At 43.9% G+C, this 23,999-nt stretch overlaps 1 protein-coding gene and 1 long non-coding RNA gene across 2 annotated transcripts; both read left to right on the top strand.

The window, feature by feature from the left end:
• On the top strand, positions 1–13,343 carry LOC111953420 (GRB10-interacting GYF protein 1). Its single transcript, XM_070435592.1, is given in 21 exon segments — positions 1–92; positions 187–304; positions 756–867; positions 1,150–1,364; positions 1,462–1,676; positions 1,805–1,889; positions 2,052–2,291; positions 2,468–2,643; positions 2,867–3,026; positions 3,614–3,828; positions 4,631–4,740; positions 5,503–5,603; positions 5,737–5,810; positions 7,727–7,864; positions 8,136–8,333; positions 8,692–8,885; positions 9,220–9,386; positions 10,750–10,913; positions 12,501–12,548; positions 12,736–12,880; positions 13,170–13,343. Coding segments are annotated over 21 exon segments (3,027 nt in total). The 5' UTR covers positions 1–8; the 3' UTR covers positions 13,238–13,343.
• Positions 13,344–13,353: 10 nt separating this feature from the next.
• LOC111953429 (uncharacterized) lies at positions 13,354–23,613 on the top strand. The gene is made up of 2 exons (XR_002875861.3): positions 13,354–17,298; positions 19,985–23,613. It is a non-coding gene; the product is annotated as an uncharacterized lncRNA (long non-coding RNA).
• The last annotated feature ends 386 nt before the right edge of the window (positions 23,614–23,999 follow it).

Genomic DNA, 23,999 nt, shown 5'->3' with positions numbered 1-23,999 from the left:
CAGAGGACATGCAGGATAAGGAGTTTGCTGCTATTCTGCAAGATGAGCCCATGCAGCCACTGGCACTGGAGCCTCTCACTGAGGAGGAGCAGGTCGGTCAGACACACACACACACACACACGCACGCACACACACTTGTTCCCACCCATCTGGCATTCTGTACATTCCTCCGTTCTCTTCTACCAGAGGAACTTCTCCATGTCTGTGAACAGCGTGGCTGTGATGAGGCTCATGGGTAAAGGAGGTGGAGTCGCCCCAGCGGGCATGGCCCGAGGCAGAGGCACCACACGAGGTGGAGGCCGAGGTGAGAAGAAACACACGTGTTGTTGCCCTCAAGACACTGATCTAAGATAACCATTTGTGGGGGGAAAGCAAATATTTACTTTAGGATTTAGTAAGCTGATCCCAGATCTGTGCCTATGGGTGAATTCTAACCAAATGAAAGGCGCACTGAGCTCAAGCCATAACAACACAAAAGGTAAACAGTTTATTTAAGCCAGGCTTGCTTTTATGTGTTTAGCTTTTGTGATCTCATCTGACGTCTGTGATTCCTCTTGGCCTTGTCTAAATAATCCCTGTCTTACTGCCTTGCTTATGTGCTCACCTTGTTAAACTCACAGTACTTATGTACTCCCTTTGCTTGCACAGCGTTGTTTGCATATGAATCTCAAGTGTGTCCGGTCTGGTAGAGTGAAGGAAATGGCAGTTTGTTTTGAGTGTGATCTTGAGCGTGTCTCTGTGTGTTCTTGTTCCAGGGCGAGGCCGAGGAGAGAGTGGAGGATTCTACCAAAGAAGTATTGAGGAGGGAGAGGTGGGCTTCGGCCGCGGAGCCAGAGAGATCTATCGCAGCCAGAGCTGGGATGACAGGTAAACACTCACTGCCTCTGTTACTACCCTGTCTCTCTCTACTGTTTCACTCGTTCCCCATTTGCCTTGAAATCTGAAATGATTAGTCATTTTAGGATGTGAATGAGAAGCTTATTGGTTACTAAGTAACCGGAGGAGCGATTTTTAGATTTAATTGAAATTGTTGAAGGCGTCCTTAATCCAAGTGACTCGTCTTTCAGAAATGACCTTCCCCGGCTCAGATAAAGGTAAGGCTTAAAATGTAAGAGTAACTTCTATTTTCCAAGTTTTCTCCTCCTCCAGGGGCGAGAGGCGTTTTGAGAAGCCTGCGCGTGCCAGGGAGGGGGTACGTGTTGGGTTAGAGGAGGTGACGGGTGTCCCTGTGCCGGGGGTGCCGAGGAAGGACTACACGCGGTCTGACAGTGAGAACTGGCGTACCCTCAGAGAGGAGCAGGAAGAAGAGGAGGGGGCCGACCCAGGAGGCAGCTGGAGACTGGCCGGAGCACGTAGATTAGATGGTAGCGCACACACACACTCTTCTGGAGACGTACACACAGCACAGAGTGATGTCACCTTATCTCTATCTTTCCCTTCATCTCTCTCTCTCTCTTTCAGACGGAGGTCCAAGGTCTGCAGGCTGGCGGGAGCACGACGGTCCAGTTGAGGGGCGTCGCAGGAAGTGTGAGTTTGACTTCGGCGGAGGTCGCAGGCGGGCCGGGAGCGAAGGGTTAGATGACGACAGAGACGGACTGCCTGAGTGGTGCACTGATGAAGAGGACGGAGAAATGGGCACCTTCGACGCATCCGGAGCTTTCCTCCCCCTATCCAAGGTAGGGTGTTAGTGTGCAAGGAGGTTGTCTACACATATGCCTGTCTTTCTGTGTCTAGTTATTCTGTGAATTCAGTTGGTGGGTGACAGTAATATATTTTCAGCTAATTGTGTCTGTCTCTGTCAAAGGATGAGGAGTTTGACTTCCAGGGGATAGAGGAGGAGGAAGAGAGCCTGTCTGGCATGGAGAGGATCATGAATGGAGGACAGAGAGGTGAGGGAGCTGCACTCTTTCTTACCTTTAGTTACTTTTTTAATTGATATCTTTATCTCAAAGGAGTGTTTTTCAACTCGATCTCTCCTAATTAAAAGTAATTTAAAAAATAACGTTCTATTTTCTGGCCTTTTTCCCCCCCTCACCCTCTCCTCTCTCTAGTTGACGTCAAGGAATCAGCCAGTGACGGGGAGGTGAAGAACAGAACCAGCCCCCCCTCCTCCTCTCCCCCTGCCCCTCCAGCCCTGGGCCTCAACCCCCCCATGCCCCAGCTCTCCCTCACAGTGGCTGAGCTGGAGGCCTCTCAGATGGCCGACAGCCACCCTCTTCCTGCTCCTCTCCCTGCTCCTGCTCCTCTCGCTGTTCCTGTCCCTGCCAAGGCCAGCAAGATGCCAAGTGAAGGTACTAGTGTTCTGTGTTACTCTTTCTTTATCTCTTTACTGAAGTTTAAATTATTTGAATTTTACAGACCTGTGAAAAAGAAACCATTTATAGATAGAAATTGTGTGAACACTAGCCATGTTCTCTCTGTTTTAACTCTGTGTCCTCCCCACTGACTCATTGCTCTGTTGTTGTAGTAGTAGTTCCTGAAGGATCACCAGCAGAGGGCTCCACCACCCAGCAGAGCCCCAGCACCTCCTCCAGTCTGCCTTCACCCCCTCCCTCCGTCTCCTCCTCCTCTGCTGCTACCCACCTCCCCCCGCCACCAGGGGGTGACACCGAGGACGACGAGGGCATGAAGCACCTGCAACAGGTACGAACACTACTAGTCTGGGGACGGGTTTCCTGAACACATATGAAACCCTGGACTAAAAAGCACCTTCAATTGAGAATCTCCTCTTTGGTTTGGTCCGAAACAACACTCGGGTCTCAGTATGTAGTAATATTACAGAGGAAACATTGGTAAGAGTACAGCCCAGATAAGTGATGTAGTGTTTTATGACCCCCCTCGTCTGTCTGTCTTCCTCTGTGTGCAGGAGGCAGAGAAGATGGTGGCGTCCCTGCAGGACACATCTCTAGAGGAGGAGTGTTTTACCCAGACGCTGCAGGAGAGCAGAAACACAGCCTCCGCCCTGCCCCTCTCCCACGACGCTGCCATGAAGTGGTTCTACAAGGACCCCCAGGCAGAGATCCAGGGTACACGCACACAGTCGCAACATACATACACACTTGCACATAGGCCAAATGTGGGGAGACCCACACAATCACATGTACACATACAAAACCATACACACCAGTGGAGGCTGCTGAGGGGAGGACGGCTCACAATAATGGCTGGAATGGCGCGAATGGCATCAAATGCATGGAAGCCAAATGTTTGTTGTATTTGATACCATTCCACTTATTCCGCACCAGCCATTACCACAAGCCCGTTCTCCCCAATTAAGGTGCCACCAACCTCCTGTGACACACACAGGAAATTGCAGATACCCTAGGCAACAACTTGCACCTCTCACCTGTCTGCCATCTCTTCTCACCCTCTTTCCCCTCACAACATCCTCCCTCTCGCCCTCTTTCCCCTCACAACAACCTCCCTCTCGCCCTCTTTCCCCTCACAACATCCTCCCTCTCGCCCTCTTTCCCCTCACAACAAACCTCCCTCTCGCCCTCTTTCCCCCACAACAACCTCCCTCTCGCCTCTTTCCCCTCACAACATCCTCCCTCTCGCCCTCTCCCTATTTACCTTCATTTGTGTGTCACTACTCTCCTCCACCCCCCCGTAGGTCCGTTCACCACGCTGGAGATGTACGAGTGGTTCCAGGCGGGTTACTTCTCCATGTCTCTGCTGGTGAAGAGGGGCTGCGACGAGGGCTTTCAGCCGCTGGGCGACGTCATCAAGATGTGGGCGCGTGCCTTTCGCCCCGGGCCCTCCCCACCGCCCTGCTGGTGAGACCTCCACCACCGCGGCCCTCAGCCGCTGCCACCCCGGGGTCCTGCTGTGAGTGAGGCAGCTGGGGATAGGGTGGGGAGGATGGTATGTGGAGTTTGCTGGAGGGGAAAACAAAAGTAGTAGTATTGTTCTGTGTTGCTGTTGTTGATGGCGTGGGGTGTGTGGAATGTAGAGGAGTCCAGATTTATTGTGTTGTATGCCGTTGGTTTTGTTTCTACGACTACTGTCGAGAGTAGTGCTCAATGCTTTACCGGCTACTTATTTATAGTGTAGTAATCTATTGTTGTATTTGTACAATAGACGTTGATGTAATCAAATCGAATGTATTCATAAAGCCCTTTTTACATCAGCAGATGTCACAAAGTGCTTATACAGATACCCAGCCTAAAATCCCAAACAGCAGGTCCGGGACAAGGTAGAACGTCCGGTAAACAGGTCAGGGTTCCATAGCCGCAGGCAGAACAGTTGAAACTGGAACAGCAGCACGACCGAGGAGGACTGTGAGCAGCCAGGAGTCATCAGGCCAGGTAGTCCTGAGGCATGGTCCTAGGGCTCAGGTCCTCTGGAGGGAGAGAGAATTAGAGGGGCATACTTAAATTCACACAGGACACCAGATAAGAGATAGGAGAATTACACCAGATATAACAGACTGACACTACCCCCCCCCCCCCCCGGCACATAGACTACTGCAGCATAGATACTGGAGGCTGAGAATTTTGGGGTTTGCTCTTGCTGTGTTTTATGAGATTTGTGTGTGTGTGTGTGTGTGGACATTGAGCTGTGCACGTAGCCTGTATGTGTCTCATGTGTGTGTGACTGTTCCTGTATTTCTCCTGTGTGTTCCTCTCAGGGTAACATGGATCAGGACCGTCTGAAGAAGCAGCAGCAACAGGACTTGGCGGCAGCAGCTCTCTATCAGCAGCTCCAGCAGCAGCAGCAGCTATTCCAGCTCATCAACAGGTACCTCCATGGGGGAAAAATGACACATTACGTTTTGTGGACAATGGAATCGGAACTAAGCAAAGTGGAGCCACTTATCAAATAAAGGTGTAACAAAAGGAAAAGGCTATAACAAAATAATAATCTTGCAGCTGATATCAGGGGTTGGAACTATATTTATTTTGAAATCGTTTCATTCTGAATTAGGCCCACAGATTATACCTACGGAGGAGCGGCTTCTATGAATGAACTTTGAATGTGTTTGAACTTCAGAGAGTTGGCTTAATGTTGGACCAGCTAGCTAGCTAACAAGCTTGAGTGTGCAGAGCAGCACCAGAATTTAAATAACACGTTTTTTTTGTAGTTAATAAAGCCAATGTAAAACATAACTGGCATTGAAAAGTTTAATCGATTCTTCTCCAATAAAACATTTCTCTCCCTTATTTCGGAGTCACACTTGTAACGTCAGTAGGCTAATAGACTATGCTTTGAAAGAGGAGGGACAAGTTGCCTACGCACACATGCTAGCAACGCTTTTTGTGGGACTGAAAAAAAAATGCCCAGAACCTAAAATATATTATTAATCTGTTCCCATTCTTTTCAAATAAAATAATTCTGTTCTGGAACAGTATAGGTCACTTTCGTTCCCGGTTCTGATTCTGTTCCTCAAAAAATGTCAGTCTTTTCCGGTTTTCGGTTCTGTTCCCGGTTCCAACCCCTGTCTGGTAAGCATTTCCCTTGCAGTTTCCATGTTTTTACAAGTCTCTCGCTTTTGTGTCCTAGGTGTGGAGAACAAGGTATGATGCCTTCAGTGAACAGGTCAATGTCAGTGCCAGATACAGGGTCCATGTGGGACATGCATACCTCAGCTTCACAGCAATCAGGTACATTGACGCATACGAATACATTCATCAATCAATGTCAGTGCTTGTGAATTTTTTGCTCACTGCCACAGTATAGAGTGGGATGACTTTCCAACACTCTCTTATCCCCCCCTTCTCTCTCCTGTCCATGCAGGCGGTGAAGCCAGTTTATGGGACTTAACAATGAATTCTTCAACTCAGGGTCCAACACTCGAACAGCTTCAGAAGGTGAGTGCTGGCGCCCTCTGGCGGTGGGAACCCAGTAACACACCATTGTAGTTTTCCACATAAATTTATGTGACTGACTGCCTGGATTCGGTTTTACGTAGAAAACATTTAAATTGTGTTTTTTATATTGTATTAAAGAGACAGCTAGAAAATGGTACATCATACACTGTAGTTGGGGCACAATGGGAATGTAATTCTGCTTTGAAAGTTGATAAACTTGTAATCCCACTTTTGAGAGAATGGCCCTTTTGGTACATCTACTGAAGAGCTCTTCTTTGTCTACACCCATTCAGCATCGTTCACACCCTCTAAAGCCTTAGCCCCACCCATCTCGTTAAGGATTCCCATGTGACGCCATGTGCTAAACAGAGTGAGTAGTGTAGTTAACAGCCAAAGATATCGAGACTAAAAGTGGTAATGGGAGAAGCCTACAATAAGAAAAAAAACTAGGTAAAAATGTACTATCTAATCGTTGGCCTATATCCTAATCTGACTTTGGTGTAAGTCATGTTGTTCACATTACCGTTTCTGGTAAACACACGCAATATCAAATCTACGTTTATTTGTCACATGTACAGGATACAGAAGGTGTAAACGGTACAGTGAAATGGTTACTTACATAGTAGCAATATCAAAAACAGTGCCCAGATAAAAAATATGCAGCATTGAAGGTCCCCAAGAACACTGGCCTCCATCCTTAAATGGAAGAAGTTTGGAACCACCAAGACTCTTCCTAGAGCTGGCCCACCGGCCAAACTGAGCAATCGGGGAAGAAGGGCCTTGGTCACGGAGGTGACCAAGAACCCGATGGTCACTCTGACAAAGCTCCAGAGTTCCTCTGTGGAGATGTGAGAACCTTCCAGAAGGACAACCATCTCTACAGCACTCCACCCATCAGGCCTTTATGGTAGAGTGGCCAGACGAAAGCCACTCCTCAGTAAAAAGCACATGGCAGCCCACTTGGAGTTTGCCAATAGGCACCTAAAGGACTCTCAGACCATGAGAAACAAGATTCTCTGGTCTGATGAAACTAAGATTGAACTCTTTAGCCTGAATGCAAAGTGTCACATCTGGAGGAAACCTGGCACCATCCTTACGATGAAGCATGGTGGTGGCATCATGCTGTGGGGATGTTTTTCAGCGGCAGGGACTGGGAGACTAGTCAGGATTAAGGGAAGGATGAACGGAGCAAAGTACAGAAAGATCCTTGATGAAAACCTGTTCCAGAGCGCTCAGGACCTCCAACTGGGACGAAGGTTCACCTTCCAACATGACAACAACTCTAAGCACGCAGCCAAGACAACGCAGGAGTGGCTTCGGGACAAGTCTCTGAATGTCCTTGAGTGGCCCAGCCAGGGCCTGGACTTGAACCCGATCTAACATCTCTGGAGAGGTCTGAAAATAGCTGTGCAGCAACACTCCTCATCTGACCTGACAGAGCTTGAGAGAATCTGCAGAGAAAAATGGGAGAATTTCCCCAAATACAGGCGTGCCAAGGTTGCAGCGTCGTACCCAAGAAGACTCACGGCCGTAATCACTGCCAAAGGTGCTTCAATGAAGTACTGAGTAAATGGTCTGAATACTTATGTAAATGTGATATTTTAGTTTATTTGTAATAAATAAAACCTGTTTTTACTTTGTCATTATGGGGTATCGTGTGTGTGGATTGATGGGGGGGGGGGGACAATTTAATCCATTTTAGAATAAGGCTGTAACGTATCAAAATGTGGAAAAGTCGAGGGGTCTGAATACTTTCCGATTGCACTGTATATTCTGGCCCTTTTCTAAAACATTTTTAGATTAGGGGTATTCTTCCCATGGAAAAACCTAACAAGCAAAAATGTGTTGAAATAGCTCAGTCTGTATTGACCTAGTGGTCTTCCACATTGACTCCTGACCTCTGACCCCAATGGCAGCTCCAGCAGGAGAGGAGGGAGGCTGAACTCAGGACGAAGCGCGAAGAGGAGGAGCAGCGCAAGAGGAGAGAGGAGAAAAGGAGGCAGCAGGAGGAGCAGAAGAGGAGGGAGGAGGAGGAGATCTTCAGACGCAAACAGGTGAGTACAATGATAGAGCTGATGAAATAGGAATATTTTTACCTGTACTGTTTCAGAGGGTATTGAGTACTTTGACATGTTTTGTTATTTTAATTGTTTTTCTTTATAGTGTGTGTTCAGTTATTTGCACTGTTGGCTAGTTCGATAACTGTCTGTGTGTGTGTGTGTGTGGGGGGGGGGGGTATAATGCATGTCTATGTATCTTTGGATTTCCATCTTATCTTGTACATAAAGTACCCTCACGCTGTGTGTGTGTGTTTCTCCCCTCCAGTGTCGCCAGCAGCAGGATCTGATCATGAAGCTCCTCCAGCAGGCACCTCAGCAGGGCTCAGGGTCCGGGGTGGGGTCTGGCTGGGGCACTGGGGGCCTCAACAAGCCAGGGGCCAAGGGCCTCAGTCTGCTGGACATGCAGGAAGCCGAGAGGCTTCTCAAACAGCAGCAGAGAGCCCAGCAGCAACAGAGGGAACGCGTGAGTAGTCACTAAAACACACACACACAGATAAGACCGCAAAGTTGTATAATAGCATATACACACGTGTACAGTGTTCTTCAGAATTTCTGGGATTCACTCGGCTTGAGAAGGACTACTCGAATAGGAAGCGATAGACTGTGCAAGCACAAACATGTCATCCAAAGAATGGGAAGAATGAGACCGAGTGCTGACACTCCCACATACAGCACTCACAATGAGAGGCTGTGGAAATGCTTGTCGGCACGGTACAATGCATTAGTATGACATTGGATGCTTTCTGTTGGTTCCCTGTCCACTCTGGTCTAATATTGTTGTTCCATCTCCACTCTCTCTCTCTCTCTCTCTCTCTCCTCAGCATCAAGGCATGTCCATGGGTCAGTGGGGGGACGGAGGTGCCGTCCCAGGGGGCCTGTGGGGAGGCGGAGGGGGGATGGAGGGTAAGGCTGGGGGCGGCGGGGCCATGGGTCTGTGGGAGGAGGCGGTGAAGAACCAGTCCAGAGGTGGCAGCATGCAGGGTCTGAAGAACAGCCGCAGCAGCCCTTCACTCAGGTAGATGTGAACAACACCTCTCAGTAGAGCTCTCGCTGTACATGCACCCGAAAGCCTTGATCTCACTCTCCGTCTCTCCCTCTTTCGCTCTCCCTGTCTGTCCTATTTGCTTCCTTGTCGTCCCTCCCCCCCGAACTTTCTCCAACTCGATCTATATTCAAACGCTCACTGAGTTTTTGTGTGCGCTTTAAGGTCTCTCCTTGAGTGCCGTGTGTATTTAAATACCCCCTCTCTCTGTCCTTGTGAGCAGTAAATGGTTTATGTGACTGTCGGTATGTTTGCGTGTGTATTTAACCCATACCCCCCCCCCCCCCCACCCTCTCCCTCCCTGTAGTGAGCAGTATATGTTAAGTCGTAGGAAGCAGCGTACGGAGGAGGAGGACAAGCTGCTGAAGCTGCTGCAGGGCATCAAGACGCCTCAGGACGGGTTCACCACCTGGTGTGAACAGATGCTGCATGCCCTCAACACCCAAGCCAACAACACCTCCTCCCCACTGGACGGTAAGAACGGTGACCTCCTTCTGTTACTCCCCCCACCACCACCACCTCCTAACCCTCAACACCACCTACAGTGGACGTTAAGAGACAGTTACCTCCCTCCGTCACTCCCTTCACCTCCTAACACCAAAGCCTACAACTCCTCCTCCCAACTGGACGGGAAAACACACCTTCTGTAACTCCTTAGCTCGTCCTATGCTTTCACAACTTCTCCTCTCCTCTGGACTTGACCTCTTCCACCGTTCCACTCCTTTTCCCCCGAGGCCGTCACCTCCTAACCCGAACTGTCGTCCTCTTCGCTGGATGGAAACACTCGCAACCCTGCTGTCTATGCTTCCACCACTCCTCTCCCTCACTCTCTAAATCCCCCGAACTCTTATCTACATGAATTTTGCCTTTTGTCCATCATACATTTTTGGAACACTTTACTTGACACCCAGTGTCATAACCATGTCAAAACAGCTGTCATAACCTGTTATAACACTGCCATGGCACATATATTTAGACCTGTAGTTATTTTATGGCTGGTTATGACACCTACACAATTGTCAATACCGACCAAACCTAGTTATTTTATGGCTGTTAATGAAACCGACTTAAGTGTCAATACCTACCAAACAAGGCAAAATATTCCATCACACCATAGCCTACGTGTCAACAGTATGTTTGTTTATAGATAAAGAATAAATACAAATTCACCATATTAAATGATCATTCTAATTGCGCACACGTTGATGTCAGACATGCACCCACCCCAGTGCTCTGATGCTGATGACTGGGATGAATGCAGTAGCAAGTTTTCAGGAGCAGGACAAGACTCTTTGACTGATATAAGGGCCTGTCTGTGATAGGCCTATCTGAGTTATATGGTTATGATGGTCATAATGCTTCTTGACGGTGTCGTAAAGGTGTGTTTTCTACAAGTCATTTAAAATATGATGGAGAAAAAAAACATGACTCAATAATTCATTACAACAACAAAGGATTTAAGAAGTTAACTTTCAAACGGAAGGAAACTTCTTGGCAGGGGGAATACGAATTAGAATGAATGTGGGTTTTGACACTATGATGGTGTCATAACCAGCCATAAAATAACGCAATATTTACATTTACATTTAAGTCATTTAGCAGACGCTCTTATCCAGAGCGACTTACAAATTGGATATGTCACAACAGGTACAAATATATGGGTCATGAGTGTTGTGACCATATTATGACAGGTTATGTCATATTGTGACATGGTTTTGACCGTGTCGTGAAGTCTTACCTGTGTGTGTGTGTGTGTGTGTGTGTGTGTGTGTGTGTGGTGTGTGGTGTGTGGTGTGTGGTGTGTGTGTGTGTGTGTGTGTGTGTGTGGTGTCTATAGTGTCCACAATCGTGGCGTACCTGAAGGAGGTAGAGTCTCCCTACGAGGTGTTGGACTTTATCTGCTCCTACCTGGGAGACACCATGGAAGCCAAAGAGTTCGCCAAGCAGTTCCTGGAGCGCCGTGCCAAACAGAAACAGAACCAGAAGAGGCAGCAGGAGCAGGTGTGTGTTTTGTATGTCTGTCTGCCTCCGATGGAGTGTTATGATGATGGAAGTGTGTCCGTGGTTCAAGTATGTTATTGTGTGTGATGACTAGAGGTCGACTGATTATGATTTTTCAACGCCGATACCGATTTATTGGAGGACCAAAGAAAGCCGATAACGATTAATCGGCCGATTAAAAAAAAAATAATAATAATAATTTAAAAAAATTAAATTAAAAATTAAAAAAATTGATATATATATATAGTCTTCAATATTCCCAGTTAAGAAGTTTTAGGTTGTCGTTGTTATAGGAATTATGACGTGTCAAATATTTCTCTCTATACCATTTGTATTTCATATACCTTTCACTATTGGATGTTCTTATAGGCACTATAGTATTGCCAGCCTAATCTCGGGCGTTGATAGGCTTGAAGTCATAAACAGTGCTGTGGTACAAGCATTGCTAAGAGCTGCTGGCAAACGCAGGAAAGTGCTGTTTGAATGAATGCTTACGAGCCTGCTGCTGCCTACCACCACTCAGTCAGACTGCTCTATCAAATCATAGACTTAATTATAATAACACACAGAAATACGAACCTTTGGTCCTTAATATGGCCAAACCCGGAAACTATCATTTTGAAAACAAAACGTTTATTCTTTCAGTGAAATACGGAACCGTTCCGTATTTTATCGAACGGGTGGCAACTCTAAGTCTAAATATTTCTGTTACATTGCACAACTTTCAATGTTATGTCATAATTATATCAAATTCTGGCAAATTAATTACGGCCTTTGTTAGGAAGAAATGGTCTTCACACAGTTCGCAACGAGCCAGGCGGACCAAACTGCTGCATATACCCTGACTCTGCTTGCAATGAACGCAAGAGAAGTGACACAATTTCCCTAGTTAATATTGCCTGCTAACATGCCTTAATTTTAACTAAATATGCAGGTTTAGAAAAAAAAAAATATATATATACTTCTGTGTATTGATTTTAAGAAGGGCATTGATGTTTATGGTTAGGTACATTTGTGCAACGATTGTGCTTTTTTCGCGTATGTACTTTTGTAAAATCATCACCCGTTTGGTGAGGTTGAAGAAGGCTGTGATTCGATGATAAATTAACAGGCACGGCTTTGATTATATGCAACGCAGGACAAGCTAGTTAACTACACATGGTTGATGATATTACTAGGTTAACTAGTGATTATGTGAAGATTGATTGTTTTTTATAAGATAAGTTTAATGCTAGCTAGCAACTTACATTTACATTTAAGTCATTTAGCAGACGCTCTTATCCAGAGCGACTTACAAATTGGTGCATTCAACTTACCTTGGCTCCTTGCAGCCACATGGTCCTTTTGATGCTTCACAGATAACAGGCGTAACAGGTGGTCAGCCTGCCACCCAGCCTCCTCGTGGATTGCAATGTAACCGTCCATAATCGCCATCCAAAAAGGCTCACTACCAATTGTAATGAAAACTTGAAATCGGCCTCGCTGATTTAATTGGTCGACCTCTAGTGATGACGTCTGTATGTGCCCTGTCTCAGTGCATAGCATATTGTATTCATTTTGATCTCCTACCGCCCTGTCTACACTTAGCTATCAAAGGAAGTAGCAGGGCTGACCATGAACAACTTCCCTCTGCAGGTAAGACCTTTCTCTCTGCTACGACTGGGCACAGTGGATACAAATCTAAAACATGTCCTTGATTCCTCACGTCCTCTCACCTCTTTCTCAAAACGTATTGGAGAAGAGGAGAGAGGATGTAAGGAATCGAGGAAAGACTCCCAGTGTGTCTTTCCTCTCTGTACCTCATTGGCTTCCTCTTCTCCAGGACTCCATGCGGGGCATGAACCCCAGCGCCCTGCAGTCTATGTTCCAGGCGGCCCACATGGCTAAGGGAGGGATGTACGACGCCCAGGGGGGCATGAAGAAGAAGAAACAGCCCGTGATGCTGCAGTCTGACCCCAGCATCCTAGGTAAGACATATCCTCCAACTCATTCACACTTACGACTTATTGCACACTTGTTACAAACGTATCACTTCACAATGTATCACCGGAGTATGATCTGTGACCACCCAGCTCTGGAGAACTCTGCAAACCTGCCTGGTGGACGTTCTCTTCGGCTGCTCATAGATCTTGGTCATAACTGATTGAGTTGCTCGACGCCTTCTCTAAATTGCTCTCCTCCCGCATCCACCTGTGCCTCCTCCTTTTCTCTTTCTCTCCCCCCATTTCTTTCTTTCGTTCTCCCCCTCCTCTCCAGGCTACTCGTTCCACAACGCGGGCGAGCGTCTGAACCTAAATGAGATGGAGATGGTGGAGGATTACTGATCCAGATCTGATCAGCAGCGGCAATAGCTACTACCTGAGGCCTTCTGTCTACTAATCAGACAAACCTGATGACGAATGTGCACTGCTAGGGGATGGGGGGGGGGGGGGGGGGCTACTCGTTCCACAACGCGGGCGAGCGTCTGAACCTAAATGAGATGGAGATGGTGGAGGATTACTGATCCAGATCTGATCAGCAGCGGCAATAGCTACTACCTGAGGCCTTCTGTCTACTAATCAGACAAACCTGATGACGAATGTGCAGGGGGGGGGGGGGGGGGGGGGGGGGGGTGCTCGTATGGGGACAGGAAGGAGAGGATTGTTTCACTGGCCCCCCCCCCCAAAAAAAGAGTAGGGCTCCTCTCCTTAAATCGTTCACTTGAGTGGGTGGATGGGTGGATGAGGTGAAAGGGGGTGTGATGAGTATCCCTTGGCACTTGTGAGACTAAGCACCTTAAACTGAACTAATGCACTTTATTATTAAGTTTGAATAATTTTTTTTATGAATACAGAATCGGTGTGTGTGTGTGTGTGTGTGTGTGTGTGTGTGTGTGTGTGTGTGTATTGAATCTACACGCAATGCCGTATGTATACACGTGAAAATCTGAACTGGAAGGGTGAGGTGTATGGTTGGTGGGATAGGCTCACTGGGAGGGGGAACTCAAAGTTAGAGGGGACCTTTATTTTGAAACCTTATCAGAAAAACCAATCCTTTCTTTAAAGACAAACACTGTTGTTTTTTTGTTTTTTTAAGACAATACATTTATATAAAAAGTAAAGCTATTACAAAAAAAATGGATACAAAGAAAACTTGAAGATTTGCACTTGTGTTAAAAAAAAGAAAGATAAAAAAACAAAAACAAATGAGGTTAGGTATAGAGATTAATATTTTGTGTGTGTGTGTGTGAGGGCCGCTGTGTATCAGAAACACACTAGTCTGCACAATGTATATATTTTTTCCATTGCTTACCAAGATGTATGTCATTTGGTTCAAATTAGATAATTTTTTTTATTTTTCTTTCATGAGTAGAACGTCTGTCCTCTTGTACAGAGGGACTTTCTTTGTATACTTGTGTGTGAGACCGAGAGAGAGAGGGCAATCCCACAACACATCCGTTCTCTCACCAGCTCGTCATCCCCAGATAGACGTCGTAGAAATACATACATTTGGGGAGGAGGATTATGGCTTTATGTTGTTGACCACCACTTGTTAATTAAAAAAAAGAATCTGGGTGATTTTGGAGTATGGGCTATACCCCTCCCCTGCTGTCTTCTCTCAGCCACGGTCTCTGAGCCTCTGTGAGGTTTCAAACAGACAGTGGTAAGGATCTTTAGTGTGTGTGTACGCCTGTTTCTTTACTAATCATAGGAAAGAAGTGATCCCTACAGGTACTCATCTCTGTGTGTGTATATGCATGCACATTTTTGCCTTAGAACTCTGAAAGGGTGAATGGGAGGGAATGTTCAGTGGCCATTGAGACATTAACTACTTTGAGTGTACTGTTATGTTAAAGGAGAATTTAACTATTTTTAGGGACCTAATCTTTATTTTTGATGTAAATGGGATGTTATAGAAAGGGTCCAGACGACATATTTTTTTTTTTTGCAATTTCATTTGGTTTTGAGAAACTTACCCAGAAGCGATCGACTTCCTGAGCCTCATTCTGGAGTTCCAGGGCATCCAAGAACATGAGAGCTTTGCTGTTTGTAAAAGGGTGTTTTTGGAGCCCGTTTCATGGTTTTTGGGTGCCCCGGAACTCCAGGCTCGAGAAGTCAATCCCTGCCGGAGTACATTTTTCAAAACCAAGTGAAATTGCAAAAAGAAGGGTCTGTAAACCTTGTATAACATGCCATTTACATGCAAAATAAAGATGAGGTTCTTAATGAAATTCTCTTAAGCGCTCTGCACAGTCAATGTGCATGTCAGTCATGTATCCTAATATTTCTAGTATAGCCTGGGGATGATGATGATTCTTCTTTGGAAGGTTAGTCCGGTTTAGCTTTCCTGGGACGTGATCACGTTGCCTTGTTGGTTTTCTTTAACTTGCGTGTGAAAGGTGTTGAGTTTCAGATTCTGCTCAAAACAATTGGCATCAAACTGTCTGTATACAGGACGGTGCACAACATGTTAGCATATTCGTGTTACTTATTGTTGTTGCTATTGATAATGATGCTGGTGACGTTTCTTTTTTTGAATGAATATAAATGAACATTTATATATGAATATATATATATATATATATATACACAAAGAAAAAAAAAGATTTGGACAAAGATTACGATGAGCACTTGGGGCTGCTTTTTTTCTCTTTGTTTTTGTTTCATTACCGCCATGTGAAGTGCGTTTTATTTCTTTCTTAAGAAAACATTGAATGTATTCCCCTCCCCCCAAAAAAGACAAAACGTGATGATACCGGATATAATTTCAACAACAAAAAAACTCAGATTGAAGAGGTCTTTCCCCTTTTCTTTTTTACTCAGAGGAAGAACTCGGGATGGCTACAGTTAATCCTACTGCCTCTGCAATCCTGTTCTTACAAAAACAATATTACTATGAGAAATAAAATAGACTATTTTCTATTCCTTACTGGATTTTTGGTTGTTTACAAAACGGATTTCTGTGGGTGCATTTTTTTTTTGTGTAGGAGTGGGGTTTTGCGAGTGTGCTTCTGCAATATGGACATTCATTGGCGTACATTGTTTTTGGCGGGAGGAGGAGTGACATCACAATGTGACGGACAAGATCCTTGCCCTTTGACCCTTTAGTGGGCATGGCTCTTTGGAACTGACTGATCCTCAATGAGCGCAGGAGAAAGAAATCAACAACAAAGTTAGTCTGTTTTTTTTTTMGMMMMGGGGGGAGTTCATTATTAGTGTGTCTTCTGGTTCCATTTAGTTACTTTTTTGTTGTTGAACTGCCTATCTTAACTAGACAAGGACTGAAAGGAGTATAAAGCTTAATCAAAAAGCAGAGCACAGCGGAGGTGTTTTTGGTACTTCGACCATGCATAAAGGAAACAACAATATCATCGCTTTAATAGGAGAAAAAATGCCCTGGAGGGAAATTGTGGAGTTTCAATTTTTTTTATCCACCAACCTAAAAGAGACAGATGGACAAACCTTTGAGGGGTGGATGAGAATAAAGGAAATTTGAAGATTTTGTAAAACTGTACATACATGATGTTGACCTCAAATCTACCATTGCATTTGATTGGACTGTGTCGGCAGCATTTCTTACTTTTTGTCATTCTACTTTTTTTTTAAGGGGGCTCAGGGTGTGCAGTGGGAGTGTATTAACCCTGCAATGAGGGGAAATGAAAGGGTACCAGTACTGATCCCTGGGGGGCACCCCTCAACACGCACACCCTGCCCTGACACTCACTATGCACTTTCAAACTGTGAGGTTCCATTACATTTGGGACGGGAACACAGAAATATTATAGTACAAAGGGAGGGTTGGAAAATGTAACTTTTTTTTAGTTAATACCGTCTCACTGAAAACAAGAGATTCAAACCGAAACGAAAGACTTAGGAACACACCTTCCTCCTCCTGTACATAACCATATTTTTGTATTACCTTTTTTAGAAAATCACTTGGACAAAACTACAAGGCTTGATATAAAAACAAACAGATGAAAGAAATACATMACAGATTTACAGAGTGAATGTTCCTCAAGGAAACTTTTTGTTCCTCATGTCGCTTTTTATTTTATTTTTAATACTGAGGTAAATTAARTACCTGGAAGTTCCCTTGACTTTGCCAGTGGCCCTGTCTATCATCAGGGATGGCGAAAAAAAGGACTTAACATGGATGGAGCTGCGGACTGCAAGTACTCCCGAGACTGATTGGTGAACGTCTGTCATCAAAATGGACTCCGCTGCAGAGCCCAGCCCAGGGTGTTTGAACAACAGTCACCAACCAATGGAGAAGGCAGGGGAGAAACGACACATACGGATGGATGTACCGGGAGACCTTCTGCCCAGATGCCCCCCCGCCTTCTGCCACCTAGCCACTGCCTGGAGATCAACTACAAGGTGACTGCAAGAAGAGAACCATCAAATAGGTAAGGGTCTATTTATATTTATACAACGGGTGGGTCTAATACTGAATGCTGATTTGGTTGAWACCGCATTCCAGCCGGTGTCTATTCCACAAGTTACCACCMGCTAAATCTATGACYTTAAAATGCCTATTTACTCTATTCCATCTGACTGCGCAATCCACTGTCTCATCAGCCCAGCCGGGCAATTTATYAACTTGATCTCCACTATAAAAATCATCTAGACATTATCTCCCATTTCTTTTAGACTAGCATTTGGTTTTCAACAGCAGAGATTTGTATAAACATMGCTGTCTGTCTCTCTGACATTTGCAACATTGTTTCAATATTCAAATTCGATCTCCAGCTGTCCCATAGTAATGAATGTGCCGGGATGAGACGGACAGCTTTTCTCAGCCAGTCAATCATGAATCAGCTGGCATAATTTGGATATATACAAAGACATGTCAAAGGAAAAACAGGTAAAACGAAACGAAATGCAGCTAGTTTGCAGTCTTTCCAGCTTCAGTTTGAAGTGATTGTGTTAGCTGTGTTGTTGACTCTGAACTAAAGTGTCCTGARGAGAGAGCACATTTTCTATTCCATTCCTAATGTCACTAGAAAACAGCTACTTTGCTGTTATTCTGGCTGCACTGTTTGACGTGCCTGAAATATTTGCTGTAGTTGGCTGGCTAGCTAGCAAGCAAGGGATAAGAACATTGCCAGCCAGTATGTCAATTGAACATTTAGAACAAACGACTGGGTCGCGTCCATAGATATAGATAAAAAAGACTTAACGACTGGGTCACGTCTCTGGCAATTGAATTGATAGAACGAACGACCAGCCAGCTTGGGTAGCAAACTTAGATCTGTGTCGGGACTGTATCTCGTGGAAGGATGAACTAGTATGAATACATTTATCAAAATAATTTTTTCATAAACATACAGTACCAGTCAGAAGTTTGGACACCTACTCCTTTGACTGTTTTCTACATTGTAGAATAGTGAAGACAAAGACAACAAAACTATGAAATAACACATATGGAAACATGTAGTAACCAAAAAAGTGTTAAACAAATCAAAATATATTTGAGATTCTTCAAAGTAGCCACCCTTTGCCTTGACAGCTTTGCACACTCTTGGCATTCTCTCAACCAGCTTCATGAGGTAGTCACCTGGAATGCATTTCAATTAACAGGTGTGCCTTGTTTAAAAGTACATTTGTGGAATTTCTTTCCTTAATGCATTTGAGCCAATCAGTTGTGTTGGTATACAGAAGATAGCCCTATTTGGTAAAAGACCAAYTCCATATTATGGCAAGAACAGCTCAAATAAGCAAAGAGAAACGACAGTCCATCATTACTTTAAGACATGAAGGTCAGTCAATCCGGAAAATGTAAAGAACTTTGAAAGTTTCTTCAAGCGCAGTTGCAAAAACCATCAAGRGCTATGATGAAACTGGCTCTCATGTGGACTYCCACAGGAAAGGAAGACCCAGAGTTACCTCTCCTGCAGAAGATAAGTTCATTAGAGTTAACAGCCTCAGAAATTGGCAATTAACTGCACCTCAGATTGCAGTACAAATAKATTCTTCACAGAGTTCAAGTAACAGACACATCTCAACATCAACTGTTCAGAGGAGACTAAGTGAATCAGGCCTTCATGGTCAAATTGCTGCAAAGAAACCACTACTAAAGGACACCAATAATAAGAAGAGACTTGCTTGGGCCAAGAAACACGAGCAATGGACATTAGACCAGTGGAAATCTGTCCTATGGTCTGATYAGTCCAAATTTGAGATTTTTGGTTCCAACCGCCGTGTCTTTGCGAGACGCAGAGTAGGTGAATGGATGATCTCCGCATGTGTGGTTCCCACCGTGAAGCGTGGTGGTGTGATGGTGCTTTGCTGGTGACAATGCACACTTAACCAGCATGGCTACCGCAGCGATTATGCCATCCCATCTGGTTTGTGCTTAGTGGGACTATCATTTGTTTTTCAACAGAACAATGACCCAAAACATACCTTCAGATTGTGTAAGGACTATTTGACCAAGAAGGAGAGTGATGGTGCTGCATCAGATGACCTGGCCTCCACAATCACCTGACCTAACCCAATTGAGATGGTTTGGGATGAGTTGGACCGCAGAGTGAAGGAAAAGCAGCTAACAAGTGCTCAGKATATGTGGGAACTCCTTCAAGACTGTTGGAAAATCATTCCAGGTAACTACCTCATGGAGCTGGTTGAGAGAATATCAAGAGTGTGCAAAGCTGTCAGGGCAAAGGGTGGCTCCTTTTGAAGAACACTTTTTTTGGTTATTACATGATTCCAAATGTGTTATTTCATAGTTTGTCTACTATTATTCTACAATGTAGAAAATAGTAAAAATAAAGAATGAGTAGGTGTCCAAACTTTTGATTGGTACTGTATGTCAATCAGTATTTGAATATGTTGGTAACCCGTTGTATAAAAGTGCCCTCAAAGCCGGTGTTTGGAGAATYTAGTAGCAGTTTGCCGGCCCTCAACGCACACRCGTGCCAATATATCCTKSAAACATCGGCTTCTCGGGCATTATCACTTAACTATTTAARGTTTATACTTTTTCTTCCTTAGTGAATCTATGGACTGTGTAATGTTGGTAGCTATGTTGTCCTTATCGCGGTTCGGTTTTCAGTATTGTCTAATGGAGATCTTCTTTCTCTCTTTCCACAGYATTCTCACTTCCTAGCTGCCCTCTGTTGGAAAGGAGATGGAGCGTACTGTACCTTCAAACCTTTCTTTTCCTCTTCTCTCTGCCCCCTGGTGGGAGAAGTGCCAAGCAGAAACCACAGCAGCCGAAGAAGCAGAGGAACTTGAACAGTGGACTACACACAAACTTAGAGCTTTACTCATGTGTACAGTACATGCAGCTGGATTCTGGTAAAAGAATTGCAAGCACACATTCTCAAAAAGACTTGCTCTTTTCTAGAACCACATTCACACACATAACTAATAGAGCCTGTCATTACACCAGRGCTTCCCAAACTCGGTCCTGGGGACCCCAAGGGGTGCACTACACAGCTGATTCAACTAATCATCAAGCGCTGGTTATTTGAATCAGTTGTGTAGTGCTAGGGCATAAACAAAAACGTGCACCCCTTGGGGTCCCCGGGACCGAGTTTGGGAAACGCTGCATTACACATTCATGCAAGCATGCACACACACACACACACACACAAGCGGAAAGGCTCAATACTACACACTTGAGTTCAAACTGCTATGTAAATAACGTGAAAGAATTTTGTTTTCGTCTAATTGTTTTTCTTTTCTCTCTGTTCAACATGCCTTAATTGTACAGATCTGCCTCGTATGGCAAACTCTAAATATTCAATAAACAGTAAGAGAACATAAGGACTATAGCATTTGAAGGGGAGGTCAATGTTCTACTTGACAGGACTGTCTTATTGGCTAACAATACTGTTGTATGTTACGTTATTTCTGTCCAGCATATATCGCACGTTAGCATGAAAGTAGAACTGTAGAAAACCCCTTACGACGACGATGATGGTGGTTTGCCTTTTTTCAAAGCAAGAGTGTCTCTTTTCAGATATCCAGATTTAAATGCCTATACATGTAGTTGGTGCAGGGTGAGGAATGAGAAGTCTGGYGTATAGTGTGGAGCTGAGCTGACTTGGAAGGGTATGTTAAAGGCCCAGTGCACACAACAACAACAACAAAAAGTATTTCCACACTGAGGTTTGAATAATACTGTGAAAATGTTAATGGGCTTTTAGTTTAAGAGCTATTTGAAAAAAAAATTGCTTATTTTGGTGGGATGGAGTTTTGGCCTGCATGGTGACATAGACCAATAAGAAAAAGCGTTCCAAACCTCTGTCAATAACAGCAAGTTTAGTTTTTCCRTCCCCYCTCAGACCACTCCCAGACCTTCCAAGCAAAATTKTTGCTTGATAAATTGGTCTTTGCTAAGAAGCTGTTTTTGTGTCTTTTTGACCATTTTAAATAAATCACAGTAAGGTAATTCAACTGTTTCCCAGAAATTATTTGATATTGAGATAAAAATGTCTGCATTGGACTTTTTAAAWCTGTCCTCTCTCTCACACACAGCCCCACTACATATTACTATTTACCCCATCACTAGTAATGTTTTGACGGAAAGGATTTTGACACAATGATTCACATGAGACTTGATTTGAAAMATGTTTTATCTTGGTGCTTACCACACCTTAAAATGGAGGATATATTTATTCTTGGGGTTCTCGGAGTAGCCTAAATTGTCCCTAAACATTTGACTACTGACCATTTGTAATGACTTGTCCCTGTTTATTCGAAGCGTCTACAGTAGCTTATATTATTGAATGGCTGTATACGACTCAAGGTTTACTCAACAGATTGAGTGGCTATGACACTTGTTGCTATATGTATGCCATTATACAGTTGATAATGGATTTGTCTCTTCTACTGAAGGTGCTTTGGAACAGTTCTGCAACCTGTTAGTTTGTTTTTCTATGGAGAAACCCAATACTTCCCCTGTCAGTTGGGTTGAATGGATTCATTATTTAAGTGTTTTCCTATTTAGAACCAGTTCTGGTTGGTCCAACAAACAAGTATTAACTTCTGTTGTAGGATATGACTGTGGTTCAGGTTTTTCCATATGTTAGCTTTGGCTTTCTCCCCAGCTAGCACATTTGGTTCCTTGGAAGTTGTGGGAACGTAGTGTTTTTTGTTTCACATTGGTTGTGGGAAGAAGCCATACCTTTCCTAACTGGTAAAACCATTTTTTTTATTTTTTTTTAAGTTCTGAGAACAGCGGTGAAAACTTTGCCTGTTCTGGGAATGTTTATTTTTAGGTTGCAGGGAGGTTCTTACAACGTTTTACTCTGGTTCCTTTGAAGTTTCCCTGTGAGGTTTTATTAACACAGAATGGAAATCCTAGGTAATTGAGGTTTTTTGAGTAACTTCCTTAACTTTCACTGAATGTTTCAATAAGAAACTAAATGTTTCAAGAATACCGCTAGCTTATTTGGGGTTAACGTTTTAAACTCCAAGCACAGATCAGACACATGGAAATTCATGCAAACAATTTTTTTTGTGACATGGCATGTGAGATTCGAACCTATAATCTTCTGGAATTAGTCTACTGCYCCATCAGGATGGAGCTAGTGTGCCATATTTTTTTARGCATACAAATCTGTTCCTTTTAGTCTATTCAAACAGACCTCATTTTTATAAGGAAACAAGCACTCCTCAAGCTCAGGTGTGGCCAATTAGTGGCACCCGAACACACTTAACAAGAGTGTTTTGGTGATGCTGAGAACAGAATGTATGTTTTGAAATAACGTTCTCTGAACATTAAAGTTTTTATACAAAGTTTTAAACATTCTCGAAACAATGAGAACATGACTTTAAATAGAACCACGAGGAAACGTTATGCTGAAGTACTGAAATTCCCACAGAAGAACGTTGTTTAACGTTCTCTGAACTATGTGAACATTCCCAATGTCAAACCATTTGGAGAATGTTCCCTAAAACATTACCAAAACGGAACTTAAATGTAACCATGTTTGAACTTTTAGGAAACATTCTGTTAAAAGTAATGAAATACCAAGATTTTTGTTTTTGTCAAGTTACTTAAAAGTGCTGAGAATGTTCCAAAGCCAAGCAACTATCCTGCACCATTCCCASAAAGTTGTGGGAAGGTCATATGCAAAATCAACACGGCCAGACTCTCACCAAACTAATAAACATATGGTTCTCAGAAAGTTATGTTTTAGCTGTGTTGGTTTTGAATACACTTTCTATTCAGTCAGTTTGGATCAGTTGATGTATTGGTTAGTGCATATTGGGGAATATCTAAAATGTCACTGAAGTACTTTGTGAATACTGAGAGAGCAGGGTATTATTATTTGAATTCCATCGGTCAGATAAGGATGCCAGTGGCATGCTGGTTTGCAGTGAGCTGTGTTTTAAATGTAGCCATCAATTATTCTAGTCTGTTGTTGAATGACTGGTGGTTATCATATGTTAGTCTGTCAAGTCTCCAGCTGTTGACATTTTTCAGATTTTCTGTTAATCCTTGAAGTTCAAAAGTTATTGATGTTTTGGCGTTGTGATGCCCCTAGGGGTCATTGCCATACCTTTTGATATGATTAATTGGCCAATTTATCAAATGATATTTTCKCTTTTTTCACCCAGTCAGCTCAATTCCATCACTTAAACTTTTTGAATGAGTTTAGTAACACAAATGCATTCAGAAAAAGAACAACCTAAAGAATTGTAAATAGTTTGGTTTTTGTTTGTTTGAAGAGAACCAAAAGTGATTAAATAAAATGCATTTAATGATGGGTATAACTATGAATTATTTGTTTTTCCCTATTCTTACCATCAATTGTGTCATTCCTTTTACTCAGACAAACGTATGAAATGYAACATACATAAGCAATATTTGTAAGCATCAATATGATGGTCGGACTATTTTTAGCCACAATTAGGCAACACACCATGAAAAGGCAGTGACTCACAARGGTCACTCAGAGAATGAGTGGCCAAAAGGCAGTTTTAGCATGGGCAGCGCCATTGAGGGGTTCCACCATTTTAATGTAGTCAACTGGGTGGAACTTCCAACTTTACTGGCTGATTCCTCTTGATGAAACTGTTGTAGTCATGTCCAACCGGGTCATCAGGAGGGATCAGCAAATTGTGAAGAAAATTCACTACTTCAAAATGGAGA

This window comes from Salvelinus sp. IW2-2015, linkage group LG3 (assembly GCF_002910315.2).
Source record: "Salvelinus sp. IW2-2015 linkage group LG3, ASM291031v2, whole genome shotgun sequence".
NCBI lineage: Eukaryota > Metazoa > Chordata > Actinopteri > Salmoniformes > Salmonidae > Salvelinus > Salvelinus sp. IW2-2015.
Note: the sequence above shows the minus strand (reverse complement) of the source record. Positions and strands in the feature narration are given on the sequence as shown.